This window comes from Nerophis ophidion, linkage group LG01 (genome assembly GCF_033978795.1).
Source record: "Nerophis ophidion isolate RoL-2023_Sa linkage group LG01, RoL_Noph_v1.0, whole genome shotgun sequence".
Taxonomy (NCBI): domain Eukaryota; kingdom Metazoa; phylum Chordata; class Actinopteri; order Syngnathiformes; family Syngnathidae; genus Nerophis; species Nerophis ophidion.
The window spans coordinates 33165379-33188734 of NC_084611.1; the positions used below are offsets into that span (position 1 = coordinate 33165379).

General features: G+C 37.9%; 1 protein-coding gene across 3 annotated transcripts in view; it reads right to left on the reverse strand.

Annotated features, from left to right (window-relative positions):
• grid2 (glutamate receptor, ionotropic, delta 2) overlaps positions 1-23356 on the reverse strand; it is a 1199099-nt gene that overhangs the window by 434045 nt on the left and 741698 nt on the right. For all 3 annotated transcript variants that reach the window (XM_061901055.1, XM_061901073.1, XM_061901064.1), the window contains exons 6-7: positions 12481-12654; positions 2448-2609 (exon numbers count right to left, since the gene is read on the reverse strand). In XM_061901055.1, the coding sequence (XP_061757039.1) occupies positions 2448-2609; positions 12481-12654 (336 nt within the window). The remainder of the gene's footprint in view (positions 1-2447; positions 2610-12480; positions 12655-23356) is intronic.

The following is a 23356-nucleotide window of genomic DNA, read 5'->3' on the forward strand; positions in this document are numbered from 1 at the left end:
GAAATGCGGACGTGACGACAGGTTGTAGAGAATGCAAAAGGCAGTGCCTTTAAGGCATGCCCTCAATATTGTTGTCCGGGTGGAAATCGGGAGAATGCTTGCCCCGGGAGATTTTCGGGAGGGGCACTGAACTTCGGGAGGATTGGCAAGTGTGAGAAATTGCGGTGTTACAGCGGCACTGCTGCTGTGTAATAACGGCGGGCCAGCTGTAATGTCAATTTGATATTGCCTCAAGGGCCAAATTAAATTACACGTTGGGCCAAATTTGGCCCGCGGGCCAGAGTTTGACACCCCTGTTCTAAAGGAAGAAATAATGATATAATAAACTGTAAGTCTGCAGCTTATTTTAGCTGAAAAGTAACCAAAACCAATTAGGACTTTAGCAACATAGACAAAGAAAAATTCTCTATAAGGGGAAACCTCGAACAGAACCAAGACTCAGTTTGGAACGACTGTCTGTTTCAGCTGCTAACTAATTGAAGTCCAACATATAGTAAGCATGCAGTTTGAGGACAGAGACAAGGAAAAACTCCCCATAAGAAAGAAATTTGAAGATAAACAAAACAATTCGGTGTGTGAAAGCAGTTTGCCTCAACTGAAAAACAACTCAAACCCAAACAAGAAAGCATTTTGGCAACGTAGGCAAGGAAAAACTAACTGACCCTTACATATGAAAGCACTTAGGTGATGAAGGCAAGGAAACCCTCCATTGAAATGCAATCGTTTGGACTTAAAGAAGCTCTGAAGTTTGTCTCAGCTGAAAACGAAGTGATTCCCAAAGAACCAAGCACAATCACGATAAAGGTAAGGAAAACATTTAGCATTTTTGGTTGGGTGTTTTTTCTTCCGAGAGAATATGACCTCATAAAGCTTATTTTTTGAGACTGGTACTAGTACTGAGTGGACATGTTTGTAATCCTTACAAAGCCCTACAGGATAATGATGGACTTTACAGAAATGTTGCTCATACAATATTATTAAAGGCACTCTATAATGCAAAACCAACCTTTCTTACCTACGGGTACATGTTTTTGTGTATTTGGGATCTGCATAAGTTCCGAAAGTTGAAATCCAACCATTGGGGCGCAAGGGGCGTATAATTAAGAAACAATATTGCCTTCCTTCATACTTCCTCTAAATTTTCCCAATTTGTGACAATTTTTCCCATTGCTGAAAATCGCCATATATAGAACAGATTTACTCACTGTAGTCAATAAGCTCCTTATTTTTATCTATCTTCTTGTTGTGGGGAAGACTATCTTGTACATGCACATGCATCCTCGGCTGTTTTTTTTATATTTTTATTACAAAATTATTGTGGCCAAACAGCTAAATTTGTGTTTCATCTGACATCTCATGGACTAAGATAAGACCTTCTGGAAGAAAGCTTTTTTGTCAGATGAAACAAAAATTAAGCTGATTGGCTACAATACCCAGCAATATGTTTGGAGGACAAAAGCTGAGGCCTTTAACCCCAGGAACACCAAACCTACCATCAAGCATGGTGGTGGCCTGTTTTGCGGCCAATGGAACTGGTGATTTACAGTGAGTAAATGGGACAATGAAAAAGGAGGATTACCTCCAAATTCTTCAGGACAACCTAAAATCATCAGTTGGGTGTTCCATCAGCACAATGACCCCAAACACACGTCAAGGTATGGCTAAATCCGACTATAATTAAGGTTTTGGAATGGCCTTCCCAAAGCCCTGATTTAAACGTGTGGACAATGCTGAAGAAACAAGTCCATGTCAGAAAACCAACACATTTCGCTGAAATGCACCAATTTTGTCAAGAAAAGTGGTCAAAAATTCAACCAGAAGCTTGCCAGAAGCTTGTGGATGGCTACCAAAAGCTCCTTATTGTAGTGAAACTTGCCAAGGAACATGTAATAAAATATTAACATTGCTGTATGTATATTTTTAACCCAGCAGATTTGCTCACATTTTCAGTAGACCCATAATAATTCATACAACTTCATGAATGTTTTTTTGTGACCAACAAGTATGTGCTCCAATCACTATATCACAAAAAAATAAGAGTTGTACAAATAATTGGAAACTCAAAAAAGCCAAGACATTATGTTCTTTACATGTGTATGTAAACTTTTGACCACTACTGTATACAAATAAAGTTTGACTTGATTTAATTAGTTCTAACTTATATTTTTGTCAGAGTGACTCCCCATATACTGTAGAACCGCTTAAAAACTACAACATGGCTGACACGGAAAAGACGCAGTCAAAGTGGAGGCACGTAAGTAAGATCGCCCACAAAACGGCATATCCTAAAAAGACAATCAGAAAGCGGCTTGAAAATGGTCTGTAAAATATAATCCCAGCAACAGTTTGACCAAAGAACTACCATTTGATGTTATGTAGACCACACGGAAGGGTTTTAAATGTAGAAAAAAAAAAATCACAATACGACCCTTTTAATATTGAATTACCTTTTTTACGGTATCCAGCATGCTCTTCCCTCCTTGCCAAGGTTTGGCGTTTTTCCTGATGCAGCTCAGACTGGCCATGCTGTGCCACTTCCTGTCCTCCAGCTTCCTGTGGAAAGTGTTGGCCAGCAGCAGCACCGAGTCGTAGATGTAGCGGTTGGTGATCTAGAATCAAAGACAGGGGGAAAAAAATCCCAACATTCGTTATTTCAAATCAGTCAACATGTGGACATGTTGGGCCAATCAAGTCAGTTCTCCCGCCTCAGTGGGGTGGCGGAAGTGGAGGCACGTCAGCCTGAGACGGATGACACCGTGATGTACCGCGACTCCTCTCGACGGAAATAACGAGGAGATAATGAAAAGATGGACGACGGCCGGGAAGCTGGCGACTGAGCGAACGCAGGTGACGTGCGCCACCTCACGTTAATGAAGCGGCTATTTCACCGAAGCGCGAGCGACGACACCAGCTCGTACATCAAAAAAGTATTTTTAGACACCGGCATACACAAACAGTCAAAGCCTTGCAGCCAGAGTTTCTCATTTACTGTACATGCACATACTTGTGCTCGATTTTCTCTCTAAATGCACTGCAAAAACTGAAATCTAAGTAAGATTAAATACCTCAAATAAGGGTGATATTTGCTTATTTTCTCTCTGATAAGATAATTCTTCTCACTAAGCAGATTTTATGTTAGTGTTTTACTTGTTTTAAGGGTTTTGGTCCTAAATGATCTCAGTAAGATATTACAGCTTGTTGCTGAGATTTGAGGACCTATATTGAGTAAAACATGCTTGAAACTAGTATATCAACTGTTGCAAAGCTGTGTCATCAACACTCACAAGTATAAAACTACTTCTTTAAAGTAATAATTTCTTACTTCAAGCATGAAAAAATATCATGCTGCTGAGAGCATATCATTTTGCCAAGATAATGGCAATGGTATTTACTTCATTTAAGAATATTTTTCAACATATTGAGCAAAACGGTGTCATATTTTTTTTCTATCAAGAAAAGTGAGAATATACTTTTTTAAGGTATTTTTGGGTTCACCGTGGTTAGCTAATCTTACTTGTTTTAGAAAGTCTTGACAAGATAAATTGTCTTGTTCTATTGGCAGATAATTTTGCTTGGTTCAAATAAAATATCCCTCATTTTTGTATTTTTTTCCCCTGCTGTTGAAGGCTGACTTTTTGCAGTGTGGAATCAACAATCTGCGCTTCCATACATTCTACTGTGCAGGCCACTGCAGATGGAATTTAGTACACTTCTCAAGTCTGTGGAGATACTGTACTTCTTAACATGCACTTATCACCGAGTCCGCTGTACTTAACTTTTATCAGAGAGACCGAGGGCAAAATGCAACAAAGTGGAGACTGTGGACTACGATACCGCGCCAACTTGAGTTGAGTTGAGTTTGTGTTTACTTGGAACATGCATGCATGCAACATGATACATCTCAATTTCCAGTCCCTCTACACTGCAAAAACTGAAATCTAAGTAAGATGAAATATCTCAAATAAGGGTGATATTTGCTTATTATATGTCTGATAAGATCATTCTTCTCACTAAGCAGATTTTATGTTAGAGTGTTTACTTGTTTTAAGTGTTTTGGTCCTAAATGATCTCAGTAAGATATTACAGCTTGTTGCTGAGATTTCATGACCTTGTATATAAATTTCGCTACACTTCCCTGATACCGAAGTACATGTCAAACTACTTCCGTAACATAAATGACCACCATAACCACAACACCGGGGGAGCTCCACAAACCAGGTTAAACCCAGATTCCGATCCAACAAAGGTCTTAACTCATTCTCCTTCTATGCCACATCAATGTGGAATGCACTCCCAACAAGTGTAAAAGAAAGTGCATCGCTATCCTCCTTCAAAATCGCACTTAAAGAACACCTCCAGGCAACATTAACCCTAAACTAACACCCTCCCCCCTTCACCTCCCTGGATTGTAAATAATGAAATGTAAATAATCAAATGTATAGACTTGTTCTCATGATTTCTGAACTCACTATTTTCACTGCTTGCTGTACATATCCTACTAAGTAAGACTTACACTGTTTCAATGTCCATTTCTCAGATGATGTAATTGTTTATTACTGAAGTGCTGATATCAACCAAACCTAACCCCTCCACATCCCACCCCCGGATTGTAAATAATGTAAATAATTCAATGTATATACTATGATGATTAACGTGTGTGATGACTGTATTATGCTGATAGTATATATTTATACCATGAATTGATTAATGTGGACCGCGACTTAAACAAGTTGAAAAACTTATTTGGGTGTTACCATTTAGTGGTCAATTGTACGGAGTATGTACTGAACTGTGCAATCTACTAATAAAAGTTTCAATATATCAATCAATCAATCGGTAAAGAAATTGCAACACATGCGTTTCAACGCAAAACAACTTTTTAAAGCATGTGCAAAAGTTGAAAAAAGCTGCTAGAGGCTGTCCACTGATCGCACTTAAAATTCGGCTACTGCCATGGAGTTGATTAAAAAAATAAAATAAAATAAAATAAAAAATTTAAGAGGTTGCCTACAGCCACAGTTGCTAATGTAGATGTGGCGCTAATTAGAGATCCCGGAGGATAATTTCTTTTGTAGACGTCAGGAGAACTTAAAGGTGACCTGTGATGATTTTCTTCTTTTTCTGACTTATCAATGTCGTTACAATGTTGGATACTTGTGTTAAACAATGTATAAGCATCCATTTATAAGGTTCATGCATTCTGGCATTAGCTTGCAGAGAGTTGTGGATGCTTCTGTTTGCAGGGTTTTGCTGTCTGACTACATTGTAACATCACAGAAAGGCGGACGCACTTATTTGGTAAATATTTTAAGTAAAGCTCTCGGCCAAGGAGGGTGGGGGGTAAGGTGAGCTCATTCCCTTCCCTTCCCTCCATTGCTTCAGGATATAAGGAAACACACAAAAAAAAAAGGTTGGATATATCATCATTTTCATTTAATCATGGTATGAGCATAATAAGACCCACATGTACACTACAAAAACTGAAATCTAAGTAAGATTAGATATATAAAATAAGGGTGGTATTTGCTTATTTTCTGTCTGATAAGATAATTCTTCTCACTAAGCAGATTTTATGTTAGAGTGTTTTACTTGTTTAAGTGTTTTGGTCTTAAATGATCTCAGTAAGATATTACAGCTTGTTGCTGAGATTCGATGACCTATATTGAGTAAAACATGCTTGAAAGTAGAATATCAACCGTTGCAAAGCTGTGTCTAACGCTCACAAATGTAAAACTACTTTTTTAAAGTAATCATTTCTTATTTCAAGCATATAAAAAAAATAAAAAATCATGACTTTGACACATTTGTTCCTCATATTAAAACAGATGACAGCCAAATGGACTTATTTTCAATTAAACAATAGAAAATACGTACTCATATAGTAGTACAGTTTTTATTAGTGAGAATATACTTATTTTAAGGTATTTTGGGTTCATTTAAGTTAGGTAATTTTACTTGTTTTGGAAAGTCTTCACAAGCCAAATTTTCTTCTTCAATTGGCAGATAATTTTGCTTAGTTTGAATAAAATACCCTTCATTTTTGTATTTTTTTTTTCTTGTTTTTGAACACTGACCTTTAGCAGTGTAGTGACATAAACACTGCTAAATGAAACGTTTTAGTCTAGATCTGAGCGTGTGCGGGTGTATACTGTATTTCCTTGAATTGCCGCCGGGGCGCTAAAAAATTTAAAACCTCCTCTCACTCCGGCACTTACCAAAGGCATGTGGTAAAAGTAAGCATGCGCTAATTATTTTAAAACCTCTTCTCACTCCGGCACTTACCAAAGGTATGGAGTAAGAAAATTAGTTTGATATAAGCTTGGACCTTAAATCCGACAAACTAGCTCTTAATCTTCTTCCCTTTATGCGATTTCAAATTACCGTTATTGAAATCAGCTTCCTCCATTTTGAAAATGATGACAGGGGAAGTGTCACTCGTGACGTCACGAGTTTGACCAGGCGGTAATACTAAGCATGCGCTAATTATTTTGCGCAGCATACTATATGCCCTGCGGCAATTCAAGGAAATACGGTATCTAATGTTGTGACCGAGCGAATCTATTCTGTTTATGAAGTTTATTTTCGCCTGTGTCTGGGGGTTGTTCCAATACCAATATATTAGTAAAAAAAATGTATTTCCATACTTTTCAATACCTTTTGACACTTTTTAAGTAAAGGGGACCACAAAAAAAGGCAGAATTGGCTGTATTTTAACAAAAAAATCATACGGTACCTTAAACATATGTTTCTTATTGCAAGTTTGTCCTTAAATAAAATAGCGAACATGCTAGACAACTTGTCTATTAGTAGTAAGTAAGCGAACAAAGGCTCCTAATTTGTCTGCTGACATATGCAGTAACATATTGTGTCATTTCTCATTCTATTATTTTGTTCAAATTATGAGGGACAAGCTGTAAAAATTAATTATTAATCCACTTGTTCATTTACTGTTAATATATCAACATGCTCTGTCTACACTTCTGTTAAAATGTAATAATCACTTATTCTTCTGTTGTTTGGATTCTTTACATTAGTTTTGGATGATACCACAAATTTAGGAATCGATCCAATACCAAGTCGTTACAGGATCATACATTGGTCATATTCAAAATCCTTAATTTGATGCCAGCAACACGTGACAAAGAAGTTGGGAAAGGTGGCAATAAATACTGATAAAGTTGAGGAATACTCATCAAACACTTATTTGGAACATCCCACAGGTGAGCAGGCTAATTGGGAACAGGTGGGTGCCATGATTGGGTATAAAAACTGCTTCCCAAAAAATGCTCAGTCTTTCACAAGAAAGAATGGGGCGAGTGCAATTACAGGAAATATAAGGATTTCAACATCTACGGTCCATAATATCATCAAAAGGTTCAGAGAATCTGGAGAAATCACTCCACGTAAGCGGCATGGCCAGAAACCAACAATGAATGACAATTACTTTCGATCCCTCGGACGGCACTGTTTCAAAAACCGACATCAATCTGTAAAGGATGTCACCACATGGGCTCAGTAACGCTTTAGAAAACCACTGTCACTAAATACAGTTTATCGCTACATATGTAAGTGCAAGTTAAAGCTCTACTATGCAAAGCGAATGCCATTTAACAACAACATCCAGAAACGCTGCCGGCTTCTCTGGGCCTGAGATCATCTAAGACTGATGTAAAGTGGAAAAGTGTTCTATGGTCTGACGAGTACAGAATTCAAATTGTTTTTGGAAGTATTGGACATCGTGTAATCCGGACCAAAGGGGAAGCGAACCATCCAGACTGTTATCGACGCAAAGTTCAAAAGCCAGCATCTGTGATAGTATGGGGGTGCATTGGTGCCCAATGCATGGGTAACTTACACATCTGTGTAGGCAGAATGAAAGCTGAAAGGTACATACAGGTTTTGGAACAACATATGCTGCCATCTAAGCGCCGTCGTTTTATGGACGCCCCTGCTTATTTCAGCAAAACAATGGCAACCCACATTCAGCAAGTGTTACAACAGCGTGGCTTCATGAAAAAAGAGTGCGGGTACTTTCTGGCCCGCCTGCAGTCCAGACCTGTCTCCCATCGGAAATGTGTGGCGCATTATGAAGCGTAAAATGCGACAGCGTACACTCCAGACTGTTGAAAGAATGAAGCTCTACATAAAACAAGAATGGGAAAGAATTTCACTTTCAAAGCTTCAACAATTAGTTTCCTCAGTTCCCAAACGTTTGAGTGTTGTTAAAAGAAAAGGTGATGTAACACAGTGGTGAAAATGCCCTTTTTCCCAACTACTCTGGCATGTGTTGCAACCATCATTATTTTCCAAAAAATATAAAAGTTTATGAGTTTGAATATCAAATATGTTGTCTTTGCACTGCATTCAATTGAATATGGGTTGAAAAGGATTTGCAAATCATTGTATTCTGTTTTTATTTACCTCTAACACAATTTCCCAAAACAAATGGAAACGGGTTTTGTACAACGCTTATCTTCATCGGGTGGCGGGTAAGCTGGAGTCTATCCAGCAGTCCTAGTTAACTGTCCACTACATGCTTGGATTCCACAAAAAGCTGATTCACGTACACAGAAGGAGGAAACAAAGGAAGGAGACGGCGCTTCCATTGCATGTTTTCTTACATCGTTATCATTTCTCCATGTTTTTGCCATCATTTAAACATGGCTCTGTGTCTTTGGGCCGCATGGCGGGTGACACGGGCGAGACTCATTTCACAAGATACTTGCTGGGTACCACCAAGGTTTAGATGATGCTGTTCACCAAAGCATGGCAGGTCTCACTTACACGGAGTGCAGAGACCCACTCAATAGTGAGGCTCCCCACAGAGATTCTGATTTAATTTGTTGCTTTAATTTCCACAGAAAAAGGCTGAGGGAGAGAGAGAGAGTGGATGACAAGTGACAAGAGAGAGACACTGTCCTTTCATCTTATCTGTCTGACACAATACAAAAACCTTGACTTCAATGTGTTGTTCACATCCAAGCCTTTTTCTAAATGAATTATTCTGCGTAATTTTTTTTTTGTGACCTCTGTCCGCTTTTGAACGGCACATTTCATTTGACAGGTGCAAAAAAAACGAAAGGTGGTGTCCTTTTACGTGCACTAACAAGAGTGAACTAATTTAAGCCCCCTTTTGCATCGCACCATACTTCTCTATGATGTGTTGTTTTTCCAAGCAAAAAAAACCAAGCACTTGAACTTGCTTTATTAAACTTAAAATAGTTGTAATCTACATTTAAAACACTTTTTTCTGTGGTCCAGATAATATGTATTGTTAAAAAGTTAAAGAACCAATGATTGTCTCACAAACACACTAGGTGTGGTGAAATTATCCTCTGCATTCGACCCATCCCCATGTTCACCTCCTGGGAGGTGAGGGGAGCAGGGAGCAGCAGTGGTGGCTGCGCTCCGGAATCATTTTTGGGTGATTTAACCCCCCAATTCCAACCCTTGATGCTGAGTGCCAAGCAGGGAGGCAATAAGTCACATTTTTATAGTCTTTGGTATGACTCGACCGGGATTTGAACTCACAACCTTCCAGTCTCAGGGCGGACACTCTAACAGAGCACACAGGTATATTACCACCCACTCACTAAATTTTAGGGAAAAACTATTTTCCATATATTAGCCGCACTAGACTATAAGCCCTAGATATATATGTTTCCAGATTAGTTCAAATACACAGTAAGATATTTGTAAATGTTTATTTACACAACCTAATTGTTTTCAAACGGTGCCTGTAACAGGACAGTATAACAGCTGATCAGACAAAACAGAAGTCATCGCTATGGACCCGCTAGCTATGTAAGCTAGCCATCCAATCAGCTAAAAATATTTAATAACTCTACGGTAATGTTTCTGTGAGTTCACTGAGGCATTTGTGAAAATGAACCCACACAAACAGAATGCCATTCTAAGATAATAATTCTAACACAGCCCCACGTAAACGTGTTGGCGTATTAGTTATTGCTAATGACGCTAGCTTCATTAAATTCCGATAAAATGGTCAAATATGCATATTTTAGTTATAATGTAAAACTTACAAACCTTGGAAGCAGTTAAGAATGAAGAACCTATATGAGTAGAAATGCTATGGATGGCTAGGATTGCTTGATTGAGACGTTTATTAGGAGATTGTACAGTACAGTACATACTCCGTACAATTGACCACTAAATGGTAACACCCGAATGAGTTTTTCAACTTTTTTAAGTCGGGGTCCACGTTAATCAATTCATGGTAAAGTTATATTGTTTAATGCATCCAGCGGGGCATCACAACACAATTAGGAATACTAATGTATTGATTCCACGACTGTATATTTCGGTATCGGTTGATATCGGAATTGGTAATTAAGAGTTGGACAATATCGGCATACCGGATTTCGGAAAAAAACCCTTATCGGACATCTCTAGTTAGCATATTAGTTATTGCTAATGACGCTAGCTTCATTAGATTACGATAACATGGACAAATATGCATGAAAACATTCCTACAGAAAGCACACATGCGATGGTGTAGCGTCTGGTCGGCAATGTGGTGCCAAAGTTGTCCCTTCGAGGATGCGTCGAACGATAACGAAGCAAAGGTAAGATTCAACTGTTTATTCAAATAACAAAAGAGCTAGAGAACAAAAACACTGGAGCTAAGAAAAGGCAAACAAAAGACAGAGGCATGAGAGCGAGGATATACAAATAGAAAACTAAAACTGGCACGTAGGCACACAAAAGGGAAAAACAAAACATTTAGCATGAGAGCTAAGAAAGAGATTAATGCGTAGCGTGAGAGCTCGCGAGAATAATAGCAAATTGTGTGTGAGCAAATGCGCAAAAACAGATGTGCCGTTGTATGAGAACAAACTACGAACCCAGACTGAACAAACAAAAGAGAAAGGCTTATATAGGGAAGGTGATTAACAGTAGCAGGTGTGGGGACCGTGAGTAGCAGGTGAAATCAATGGGAAGCCATGGAAACGAACAAAACAGCAACCAGGGTGGAACGACGGAGTGATACAAAACTGGAAAAATAAACAATAATATGTGGCGATCCGAAAAGCGGATCTTAACAGACGGTTTAGTATGTATAAATAGTTTTTGTCATACTGTAAGACCTACAAACGTTGCGAGGAGTAAAGAATGAAGAATCTATATGAGTAGAAACACTATGGATGGCTAGGATGGATTGATTGATTGATTGATTGAGACTTTTTTTTAGTAATTTGCACATTACAGTACATATTCCGTACAATTGACCACTAAATGGTAACACCTGAAAAAGTTTTTCAACTTGCTTTAGTCGGGGTCCAAATTAATCAATTCATGGTAAAGACTGAACAACACTCTACTTTCGGTTGAAAATGGTAGGACACAGGCAGTGACCAAACTCGTCCAAAAGAGAGCGCCAGACCACAAACATTAAAACACATTCTCAGTGATTTTACTTGTTTTTTTTCTTTTCTGAAAACTATTTGAAGAAAGAAAACTCTTGCTGCCAGCGAAGAACCATCCATACATTAGCCCCTGTGTTTTATAAGACACAACGCAGGTGTCAAAGTGTAGGAAAAAACGTAGTGTATTATTGTCTGGAATTTACAAGTGTATGATTTCTATTGATATCATATTCAATTAAAATCGGTATCAGCCAATCCTCAAGTTTTTTTGATTGATTGATTGAAACTTTTGTTAGTAATTTGTACAGTACAGTACATATTCCTTACAATTGACCACTAAATGGTAACACCTGAATAAGTTTTTCAACTTATTTAAGTCGGGGTCTACGTTAATCAATTCATGGTAGTGTAGTCTTGACAATCCGTGTCATATGCAATATCACAAATGCAAATTCATTTCCAGAATGTCATATAAGATAGTGTTGTTAAATTAAAAGGTGATGTAACACAGTGTTGAACATGCCCTTTCCCAACTACTTTGGCACGTGTTGCAGCCATAAAATTCTAAGTTAATTATTATTGGAAAAAAAAAATAAGTTTATGAGTTTGAATATCAAATATCTTGTCTTTGTAGTGCTTTCAATTGACTTTGGGTTGAAAAGGATTTGCAAATCATTGTATTCCGTTTATATTAACCTCTAACACAATTTCCCAACTCAAATGGAAACGGGTTTTGTATTTACGATGCTTACACTATATGCTATATTTGGAGATGATACTTGCTACTATAGTAATTGGGCCATCAATTTGGCAATATATATTGTATACAGACAACGACAGGTGAAAGGTTATACATTTTCTGCCCACATAATCATCAAATTATTAAAACTGTGTCGATGTATCAATACTGTAATACCCGCCTGAGAACTAGAGTCCTCTGCAGTGGGTATTTATTATTTGTAGTTGAAATCTGTAACTATGAGAACATAAATTAATCAAAACAAATGGATGATGCTGGTTCTCAGGAGAAGTTGAGAATCTGTAGCAATTTTGTTTTAAATTATGTCAAAAAAAGAGAGAGACCAGTATTCACCTCCAGCTGCTGAGACTTGGTGTTCTTGGGGTCGCAGAGGGACGTATTAATTCGGTGGTTGTGTTTGACGCAGCGCTGGGTGGTGTTCTGTGGCATGGGGAAGGTCTGACGCACCACCGTAAGCCGGCCCACAGACTTCAGCACCAAGTCCTGAAGGTCGTAGTCGGAGATCTCCTAAGAGGGCCCAGAGAAGAAGCCAGGTGAGTAGCCTATCTAATCTGCAACCACTTTGGAAAGTAAACAAATTTATATTCATACCTCACCAAAGGAGTAACTCAATTGAGCTTTTAACAGGTTTAACCTTGTGTGAACGCCTTGTTCTCTCTAGTTTCTAAACAGTGCAAATGAACAATCTATTTACAGGCTTCTCGGGGCTAAAACCTGGCACAAATCCAAAGACAGCTACCCACAAACTCCGGATTATGGAATCGAGAATCTAGAGAAGACAGTAAATGCCTGGAAATTTGCTAATAAAGTAATATCTGCTGGCCAAAGACGGATTAAGATTCACAGCAGCCAGTCAAGGGCGGGCCGAGAAGCTTTAGAAATGTTAAGGTTACACAAATGAATGTAATTAAGACACATAAACATAGAGATAGGCCACTTTAATGTATTAACGTTGAAAGAGCCATATTGGACCAAAAATAAAATAAAACAAAGCCGTAAAAAATTAAAAGCCTTATGTAAGTTTTATAATGAAGGCAACATCTATATTAGTTGTATTAGCCTACTATCAAAGGCTGATACAAACCTTTGTTGACAGAAATGTTGTATTTTAATTTTTACTCTACACATTTTTGCAACATTGGAAATAATTAGTAAAATAGAGGCTTCCCACAGGATGAGATAACTTCTGGAAATTACTGGCTCAGAATGGCCAAAGGTATAGATGTGTGTTTCCAAGTTTAAGTAAACGGCAGGCTGTCTTTTTGTATTGGATTTATTACAATCTTTGCAACCTGGGTAACGCTTGCTGTGGTCTGGAACAACATGGCACACAATTAGGAGAAATGCCGGCAATATTATATACAGATAATGTGTCATGAAACATGCACATATAAAGTAAATACACGGAGGACATAAGTAAAGGAAATTAAAGGAGCTCAAATATATCTACAAACGAGGCATAATGACGCATGGGTCGATCTAGACGGCCGCTGCTGCAGTTCACTCTGTCTTTGTTTGCTTTGTACTTTTTTTGTACTTTTACCATTTACTTTACATTTACTTTTCATCTAGTTGTGCCCTTCTAAACATGCGGTTTAGAAGTGTTTTGTTCGTCCGACTGAAGGTGGGGACACTACTGAAGAGCTCAGATGGACACCAACAGTGGAGAGGCTCCCTTATCTACAACAGGGAGCAGTTGTTAGCGATACCAGCTGTTAGCATCCAGCTATCGGACCGGTTAGCTCGCAGTCATGGATTGACCAAATATGCCTGCTAAGCACACCGGCAAATCAATAAAACCAACAAAGTGCACTTTTGTGCATTCATGCACAGTATGAAACATTTGGTGGACAAAATGAGGACAAAGAAGGAATGGCATGAAACATGTCTTTCTGTGGCAGCGTCAGTGAAAGTTGTACATGTAGCCAAACTACGGTGAGTTCAAGGATCGCTGAAATTGGTAGGGCAAAACGGTGCTTGCCAAATACTCTCATCAGTGAAGAATGTTTAATATAAACAGTCGGATTTCTAACAATTAGGAAGGTTTGTGTCATGTTTATTCTCCAACAGAAAATATGCAAAAATATATATATATATTGTTTTCCATTTCCACACATCTCTGAGAGGTCCAGGGGGCCACAAAGGCGGTGCTGAATATTATAACAGCATAATAGTATAATGTTAGTAAAAATGTTATATTTTCAGTAACGAGTGATCTAATTAATTACTGTTCCCATCGTTGGAACGCCATACCGTCACCGACAATGTGAAATCGCTCGTTACTACAGTTTTTTGTGTCAGGTATAGGCCACACATCCGCTGCATGCATAGAGCAAGGGTGGGGATGACAACGTTATTGGTAGTAATGGAGAAATCTTCTGCAAAAGGACGCAATACACGACGGTATCATCTTCCCTCATTGCTGTCCCTTGGCTGTCAGGCTCTGCGAGTCCGCGCCCACACATACACACACACACCTCTCCCCTCAGACCGCAGTAAAACGGCGTTGACGAATGAAAACGAGACGATAATCCAATCATATTTATTTTCATTTTGTAGGTGGGTGGGACAAGTTCAGAATATATCCAATCGGAGTTCTGTAATATGTCAAATACATCGCCAAAACAAAAATGTGTGGATTTAACATGTTCCACCTTAGTAATATGCAAACACCTGAGGGAAAGTGAAGAGGACACATTTTCATTTTGACACCATATGATGCCATCAGCAGGCGAGTCATTGTGACATCAACACAACTGTGAGTTGGCTATGTTTAATATTTGCTGCTACTTTTACTGGACTTCTGAACCAAAAAAAAATGCCTCTGAAAAGTATCGTATTCAAACAACAAAAGATAAAATGGTTTTATGACATTTTAACAGAAGTGTAGATAGAACATATTAAAAGAGAAAATAAGCAGATATTAACAGTAAATGAAAAAGTAAATTAATAAATACATTTTCTACTACTTGTCTTTAATAATATTGACAAAATAATGGAATGATACATGAGACAAAATATTACTGCATATGTCAGCAGACAACTTGGAGCCTGTGTTTACTTACTACTAAAAGACTAGTTGTCTCTGTATGTTCACTATTTTATTTAAGGACAAACTTGCAATTAGAAACATATATTTAAAGTACCGTAAGATTTTTGGTAAACTAAAGCCAGTGATACTTTACATTAGTTTTGGATGATACCGCACATTTGGGTATCAAGCCGATACCAAGTCCTTACAGGATCATACAACGGTCCTATTCAAAGTCTTTATGTGTCCAGTGACATTATTCCTGAGTTTCATTTAAAAAAAAAGAAAGATGATGTTGTGAAGCCCAAAAATATCGACGTAATCATAGTAATATTGACTAGTTGCGCTCCTGTACTTTTGTATCATTACAGTGGATGTTAGGTGTGGATCCACCAATGGCGTTTGTTTACATTTTGACCGGCCGACCGGTACTTTTCAGACGCGGTGTAGTACCGAATATGATTCATCAGTATGTTAGGTGTAGATCCACCAATAGTGGACTGGTACCTTTCAGAGGTTGTATAGTCCCGAATATGATTCATTAGTATTGCTGTACTATACTAATGCCGGTATACCGTACAACCCTGGAGCAGACACAAAGCTCATGTAAAAAGTTGTTTACAGGGGATTGAGTTTCCTAAAAGACCAAACTAAGGAGTGTAATCCATTTAGCGTGTCTGTCTTCATGAACATGTAAAATATATGCAGATCATCAGAACGCCCGCAATACAGGGAGGAGAAGATGCAAATTTAATTATTCAGCACATGCAGTGTGATTATCAAAAGTGAAACGGTTCCACTGCTGCGGTTTTGTGTCTATATTTAGTACGTTGAGAAATAATGTGGAAACATGGCTGTTGCACAGAAATGGCTAGGAAAAAGGAGGGGAACTACGCTGCAACTCCTCCCTACATATTTATGTCAACACTTATGGACTGTCAAAAAGTTAAAGGGACTTTATGGGCTGATTAAAATGAAATAAATTGGCTTGTTTGGGTGTTTTTTTTGTTCTAATGGCGCACACAATGTATATACATTTACATATATATGTATGTATGTATATATGTATTCATATATATATATATATATATATATATATATATATATATATATATATATATATATATATATATACGCATATATATATAATATATATATATAATCTACTAGCAGAGTAGTAGATTTTAAATAAAAAAAGCTTTTATAATTGTAAAGGACAATGTTTTATCAACTGATAGCAATAATGTAAATTTGTTTTAACTATTAAACAAACCAAAAATACGACTTATTTTATCTTTGTGAAAACATTGGACACTGTGTTGTCAAGCTTATGAGATGCGACGCAAGTGTAAGCCACTGTGACACTATTGTTCTTTTTTATTATTTTTAGAAATGTCTAATGACAATGTCAGTGAGGGATTTTTAATCACTGCTATGCTGAAATTATACATATTTTTGATACTGTTGTTGATAATATTCATTTTTGTTTCATTACTTTTGGTTTGTTCTGTCGTGTTTGGCTCCTCTAAATTGTGTTGCTGGGTCAGGTTTGGTTTTGGAATTGGATTGCATTGTTATGGTATTGTTGTGTACTGGTTTGTTGGATTGATAAAATAAAAAATAAATAAATAAATAAAAATACAAATTAAAACTAAAAATCGATTTTTTAAAAATGAGAATCGATTCTGAAATGCTCAACGTAAACGTTTCGATTCGTATTCGAATCGATTTTTTCCGACACCCCTAATATATATATATATATATATATATATATATATATATATATATATATATATATATATATATATATATATATATATATATATATATATATATATATATATATATATATATATATATATATATATATATACTTTGTGTTTCATCCAATGGGATCAAAAACAAGTGTTTTTTTTTCAGGATTGATCAGCTTTGCGTGTGCTTTTAAATTTACATGTGTTCTAAGACACCCGAAACTTTAGTAGATGAGGCCTAAAGTGTAAACCCAAACAATGCATCGCCAAATGTGCTTCCATGAACTAAAAGCCTCAGAACTTTGGCAGCTGCCTGTTTGTTTACCTCGTAAACCCTTAAAGTCTTGACCCCCCCCCCCACCAACCGTCACCAAGCCAGATTTTTCCTTCAATGTTTTATTTGAAAACATCCCTCATCCCTTATTAGACTTTGTCCTCTGCCCCCTTTCCTTGCAGCCTCTTCACCTCTCCCCCAGAGACATAAAATCCCTCCTTCTTGAAAGAGGAAAGCTATTCATTTGTTCTCTGACCTCCCATTTCCACTGCTCACCCTACCGAGGTCTCCCTCGTCTCGTTGGAGGAACTAAAAACCGAAGGAGCTTTAACTACTCCGCTCTCTTACAATAAATATGCTTTCTCATATATTTGCAGTTTAGGGTTATATACGTGCAAAACACAGACAACTGTTACAAAAAAAAAAAAAAATGTCTTAAAGGGGCTGTTTGCCACCTTTGGCTTTAAATGCTATTGATGCATACTCGTCCAAAGTGGACATTTTAGTGCCGATTGAGCAGGCTTATTTTGCAAAAGTTAGAGCATTCAAATATCTTTCTGTTGAGCGCATGACCAAATAACGGAACAATAATTGAGATGAGAGAACACTAACAGGTCAGTGGTGAGGCGACCCCTTCTGAAGAAGACTGTAAATGGCAGTCCAAACAAGTCAGGTAAAAGATTCCGAAAATATTGTCTGACTAAAAGAGAATTGGCAAAGTATATGAATTAGAAGACATAATGGAGCTTTTATGAGTGAATGTAAAACTTGTTTGATTGAAGAATCAGTCATAAAATAGGCACATCTTCTAATAACAGAAACAGTCCTGCCCATTTGTGTAGATAGAACAGACCTGGGCAAATTAAGGCCCGTTACTCTTTTCAATATGGCACCTAGTTATTTTTTAACATCTTTAAGATGGAAACTGTAGCTGCCATTATGATGTGCAGTGATATTTTTAAAATGACCGTAAGTCTTTGTAGAGGGAGGTGTAGCCAGCGCTGCTTGCAGGAGGAACAGTCACCGCCGCTGTCCATGGCACTGAGGACGAGCACCATCGAGATAGAACATGTTAATGATATGTAATGTAATGTAATGAATGTAATGATACCAAGTACAGGAGCGTATTTAATCGTTACTAATATGATTACATCAACATTTTTTATCATCAAAAAATATTTGTATTTATTTTATTTTTTTTATATATTTTTTTAAAACTCAGGAAATATGTCCCTGGACACATGACGACTTTGAATATGACCAATGTATGATCCTGTAACGACTTGGTATCGGACTGATACCTACATCTGTGGTGTCATCCAAAACTAATGTATCCAAACAACAGAAGAATACATTATTATTACATTTTAACAGAAAGGTAGATAGAACATGTTAAAAGAGAAAGTAAGCAGATATTAACAGTAAATGAACAAGTAGATTAATAAATCATTTTCTACCACACGTCCTTAATAATTTTGACAACATAATAGAATGGACAATGACACAATATGTTACTAGCAGCTAAATTAGAAGCCTTTGTTTGCTTTCATACTATATACACAAGTTGTCTCGTATGTTCACTATTTTATCTAAGAACAAACTTGCAATAAGAAACTCATGTTTAATGTACTGTAAGATTTTTTTGTTAAAATAGAGCCAATAATTTAATTTCTGTGGTGCCCTTTATTTAGAAAAGTATTAAAAAGTACCAAAAAGTATCAAACATTTTTTTTGTACCGGTACCAAAATATTGGTATCGGGTGAAAACTAGTCCAAAGTAGTGACTATCCTTTCTTTTAAGGCATACAATGTCAACCAATCAATGTTCAAATCATCTAATAGATTTATTTCTCTGTTTCCATCACTCACCTTCATAAGCACAGCACATACATCATCGGTGTATTGTACAGTGGAGCTGGCAGGTCGATAACAACAGCCAACAACTATTGGTTTTATGTGAGGAAGTTGAAATGGAAGCCAAAGTATTCTGATAGAGTAGGGGTCGGCTGAGAGAGTCAAGAAGCCAAATATTTTAAAATATATTTCCGTAAGAGCCATATAATATTTTTTTAACACTAAACACAACTAAACAAGTGGATTTTTAAGTAAGACCGGCATTTCTAGAGTATAACAGGTCTCTTATTCTTTGTAATGATATTGTTATTCTGAGGCTAACTGTGGAGGGGGCGTGGCCTGTGAGCCTGCAGCGAAATGGCCCACCTGGGCCGTGTTTTCTAATCACCTGTCGCTCTTTTATAAGCAGCAGCCAGGAGGAGAGACAGGGTTGGAACTGGAGCCAGAGTGCGAGCGAGAACGAAAGAGAAAAAGACAATTGACGGAGGGCAACTGAGAGACTTATTGAAAAATTAAACAATATCAATAACCCTGAAACAGGCTCACATGTCGGTGCTTGGTGGTCTGAAGAACCCCCAAGAGGACAAGCCCCACACTAACCAATAATAAATACAATTCTTCTTACCATTAACGCAACTTTTTGAACATAAAAATGCATGAGAATGTTTTATATTTTGAACGTTATTTTTAAAACTGTGATTACAAGTGGAATTATTCATTACTTATCGTGTTAAGCAATGTCAACTCAGATTTACACGAGAGCCAGATTGATGAAAACATCGGATCAAGTCTGCTTTTAGCAGGGATAATGTTTTGCACATAAATTGCCACTTCCTACATACCCCGTCCTTTCTAAAAGCATTGTAGCCAGATAAAGATATATTTTAGTATCACTAATAGAACTGTCTAACTGAGTCTCAGATAAGGGCATAACATAGAAATTGTTAGTGTTGATTAAATTAAGACAGTTTCACCGTGTGACACTTCGCCCACCTTGCTCCCAGAGCCACCCACACTGGTGCAAATTTGTCTTATTTTTATAAAGAATGGGCTTTGCGATGTAAATCATTTTGAGTCCCTAGAGAATAAGCGCTATAAAAAATTTAATTTGCTCCACTTTACTTGACTTCCGGGGTTAATCAATGCCTCCCGTCAACTGGGACGTGTCCAATCTCCAATCAAATAAACGTGTTAGTGTCACGACTAGGACTTTACTGTGGATTGTTTTCCCGAGGTGCGAAGCGACTGGATCGGACATGGCGTGAAGGTAATGACATATTTTAATTTTAACACTTAAAAGTACAACAAAAACAAAGGGTATAAACAAAAACTCACACAAAGGCAGAACTATGGACATAAAACAGAACTTGCAAACTATGGCATGAATAAAGAAAACATAACTGGAACGAGAAAAGAGCATGAAAAAGAGCTGCATGGATCATCAGCATGAATAACAAGGGTGTATGGAGGGTGATGTCGCCAGGGTGATGTCGCCAGGCTGACTGCCTGGCAACTGCAGGCTTAGATTGTGATGTGGTTATTGACAACAGGTACATGAGTTGAAACGAATCAGGTGCATGACATGAGGACAGGTGAAAACTAATGGGTTGTCATGGAAACAAAGCAGGGATTGAAAAAACAGTAACTGACAAAATACAAAAACCAAACAGAACATAGCCAAACTAAACATGATCACCAGGACATGACAATTATGTGCAAAATCCGATTGATACACCAAATAGTTTTACATGGATTTGGGCTTGCAGGGGAAATAACGTAGAAGACAGGAGGACCGTGGGGGGTTTTAAATCAAGTTGAAGTTATTAGAGGTCTTAGTTTTAATAAAATTTTGGTTCTGGAAAATAATAATTAAAGTCCCATTTTATAACTCATTTGTAAACTCTAGCCTTTAAATAGACCCCCCTTTTCAGACCAGTTGATCTGCCGTCTCTTTTCTTCCCATCCCCCCTCCCCTGCGTGGAGAGGTTAGTAGGTGATGACGTGCTTGCTGTTCAAAGTTGGGACCCGGGGTGGACTACTCATCTGTGCATCAGCTAGGGACGTCTCAGCGCTGCTGACTTATCTCCACTCAAGATGATCCCCTCCTGGACTAGACTCTCACACTATTAACGAGATCCCCTCAATGTCCATTGCACCAGTTGCCCATAATTGCTTGATTGGTTGAAACGTTTATCAGTAGATTGCACAGTACAATACATATTCCGTACAATTGACCACTAAATGGTAACACCCGAATACGTTTTTCAACTTGTTTAAGTCGGGGTCCACGTTAATCAATTCATGGCCAAGGAGGGGTCCCTACATCTGCAGTCCCCTCCAAGGTTTCTCATTGTATCCCATTGGGTTGAGTTTATTTCTTGCCCTGATGTGGCACCTGAGCCGAGGATGTCGTAGTGGCTTGTGCAGCCCTTTGAGACACTTGTGATTAAGGGCTGTATAAATAAACTTTGATTGGTTGATTGACGGATGTTACTTTCACATATAAAGTTTCCAAGCCAGAAGCTTTAGTATCCACTTAAAAAAAAGGGTCTGCATTATTCATGCCCTTAATGTCATGAATAGTTGTTTATTGTCATGTTTTGTGGTCACTTTCTGTTTTGTTTTGGATTCATTGGGCACTCTTGTTTGTTTTGTCACCATGCCAACCCATCAGTTTTCACCTGTTATGTGTTCACGACTCACGCACCTGATTTGTCTGGACTCACGCACCTGTCATCACTGCACCTATTTAAGCCTGTAGTTGCCAGGCAGTCAGCCTGGCGAAATCACCCTCTACGCACCCTTGCTCCATGCTGATGATCCATGCTCTTTTCTAATTCCCCATAAGTTTTGTTAATCATGCCATAGTTTGCAAGTTTTGTTTTATGTCCATCATTCACGTTGTAGTAATAGTTTTGTATCATAGCCAAGTTTTGTACCTCCTCAGAGAGTGCCTTTTATTTATACCCTTTGTTTTCTTTGTACTTTTCGAGTTAAAATTAAAATATGTCATTGCCTTCACGCCATGTCCGGTCCAGTCGTTTTGCACCGCGGGAAAACAAACGCTTCACAGTCCACACCTTGACATTTGTAGTACATCCCCCATTTCCATATGAGTTGGGAAATTGTGTTAGATGTAGATATCAACGGAATACAATGATTTGCAAATAATTTTCAACCCATATTCAGTTGAATATGCTACAAAGACAACATATTTGATGCTCAAACTGATAAACATTTTTTTTTTTTTGCAAATAATCATCAACTTTAGAATTTGATCCCAGCAACACGTGACAAAGAAGTTGGGAGAGGTGGCAATAAATACTGATAAAGTTGAGTAATGCTAATCAAACACTTATTTGGAACATCTCACAGGTGTGCAGGCTAATTGGGAACAGGTGGGTGCCATGATTGGGTATAAAAACAGCTTCCATGAAATGCTAAGTAATTCACAAACAAGGATGGGGCGAGGGCCACCACTTTGAAAGCAAATTGTCTAACATTTTTAGAACAACATTTCTCAACGAGCTATTCCAAAGACTTTAGGGATTTTACCATCTAAGGTCCGTAAAATCATCAAAAGGTTCAGAGAATCTGGAGAAATCACTGCACGTAAGCGATGATATAACGGACCTTTAATCCCTCAGGCGGTACTGCATCAAAAACCGACATAAGTGTGTAAGGGATATCACCACGTGGGCTAAGGAAAACTTCATAAAACCACTGGCAGCAACTACAGTTGGTCGCTACATCTTTAAGTGCAAGTTAAAACTCTACCCTGCAAATTTCCCAACTCATAGGGAAACAGGGTCTGTACATTGTATTGTTTCCAGAAAGCATTTCTTGTCTAAAAAGTGTTTTTCTTTGAAAAAGACATGTTACATGATAACGGGACGGTGTAGGTAGGTTGATTGAGTGGTGTGCCAGCAACTTGAGGGTTCCAGGTTCGACCCCCGCTTCCGCCATCCTTGTCACTGTCGTTGTGTCCTTGGGCAAGACACTTTACCTAACTGCTCCCAGTGACACTCACACTAGTTTAAATGTAATTTAGATATTGGGTTTCCCCATGTAAAAGCGCTTTGAGTCACTAGAGAAAAGCGCTATATAAATATAATTCACTTCACTTCAACATTGTTCTGTTTTAAGGGGACAAGCTCAGATTAAATAGATTTGAATTCATTTCAATGGACAGGGCTGATTTGAGAAGTGTTTGCTTGAAATAACTAGTTGTGTTTTAATTGTACTGTGATGAGGTGGCAACTTGTCCAGGGTGTACGCCGCCTTCCGCTCGAATGC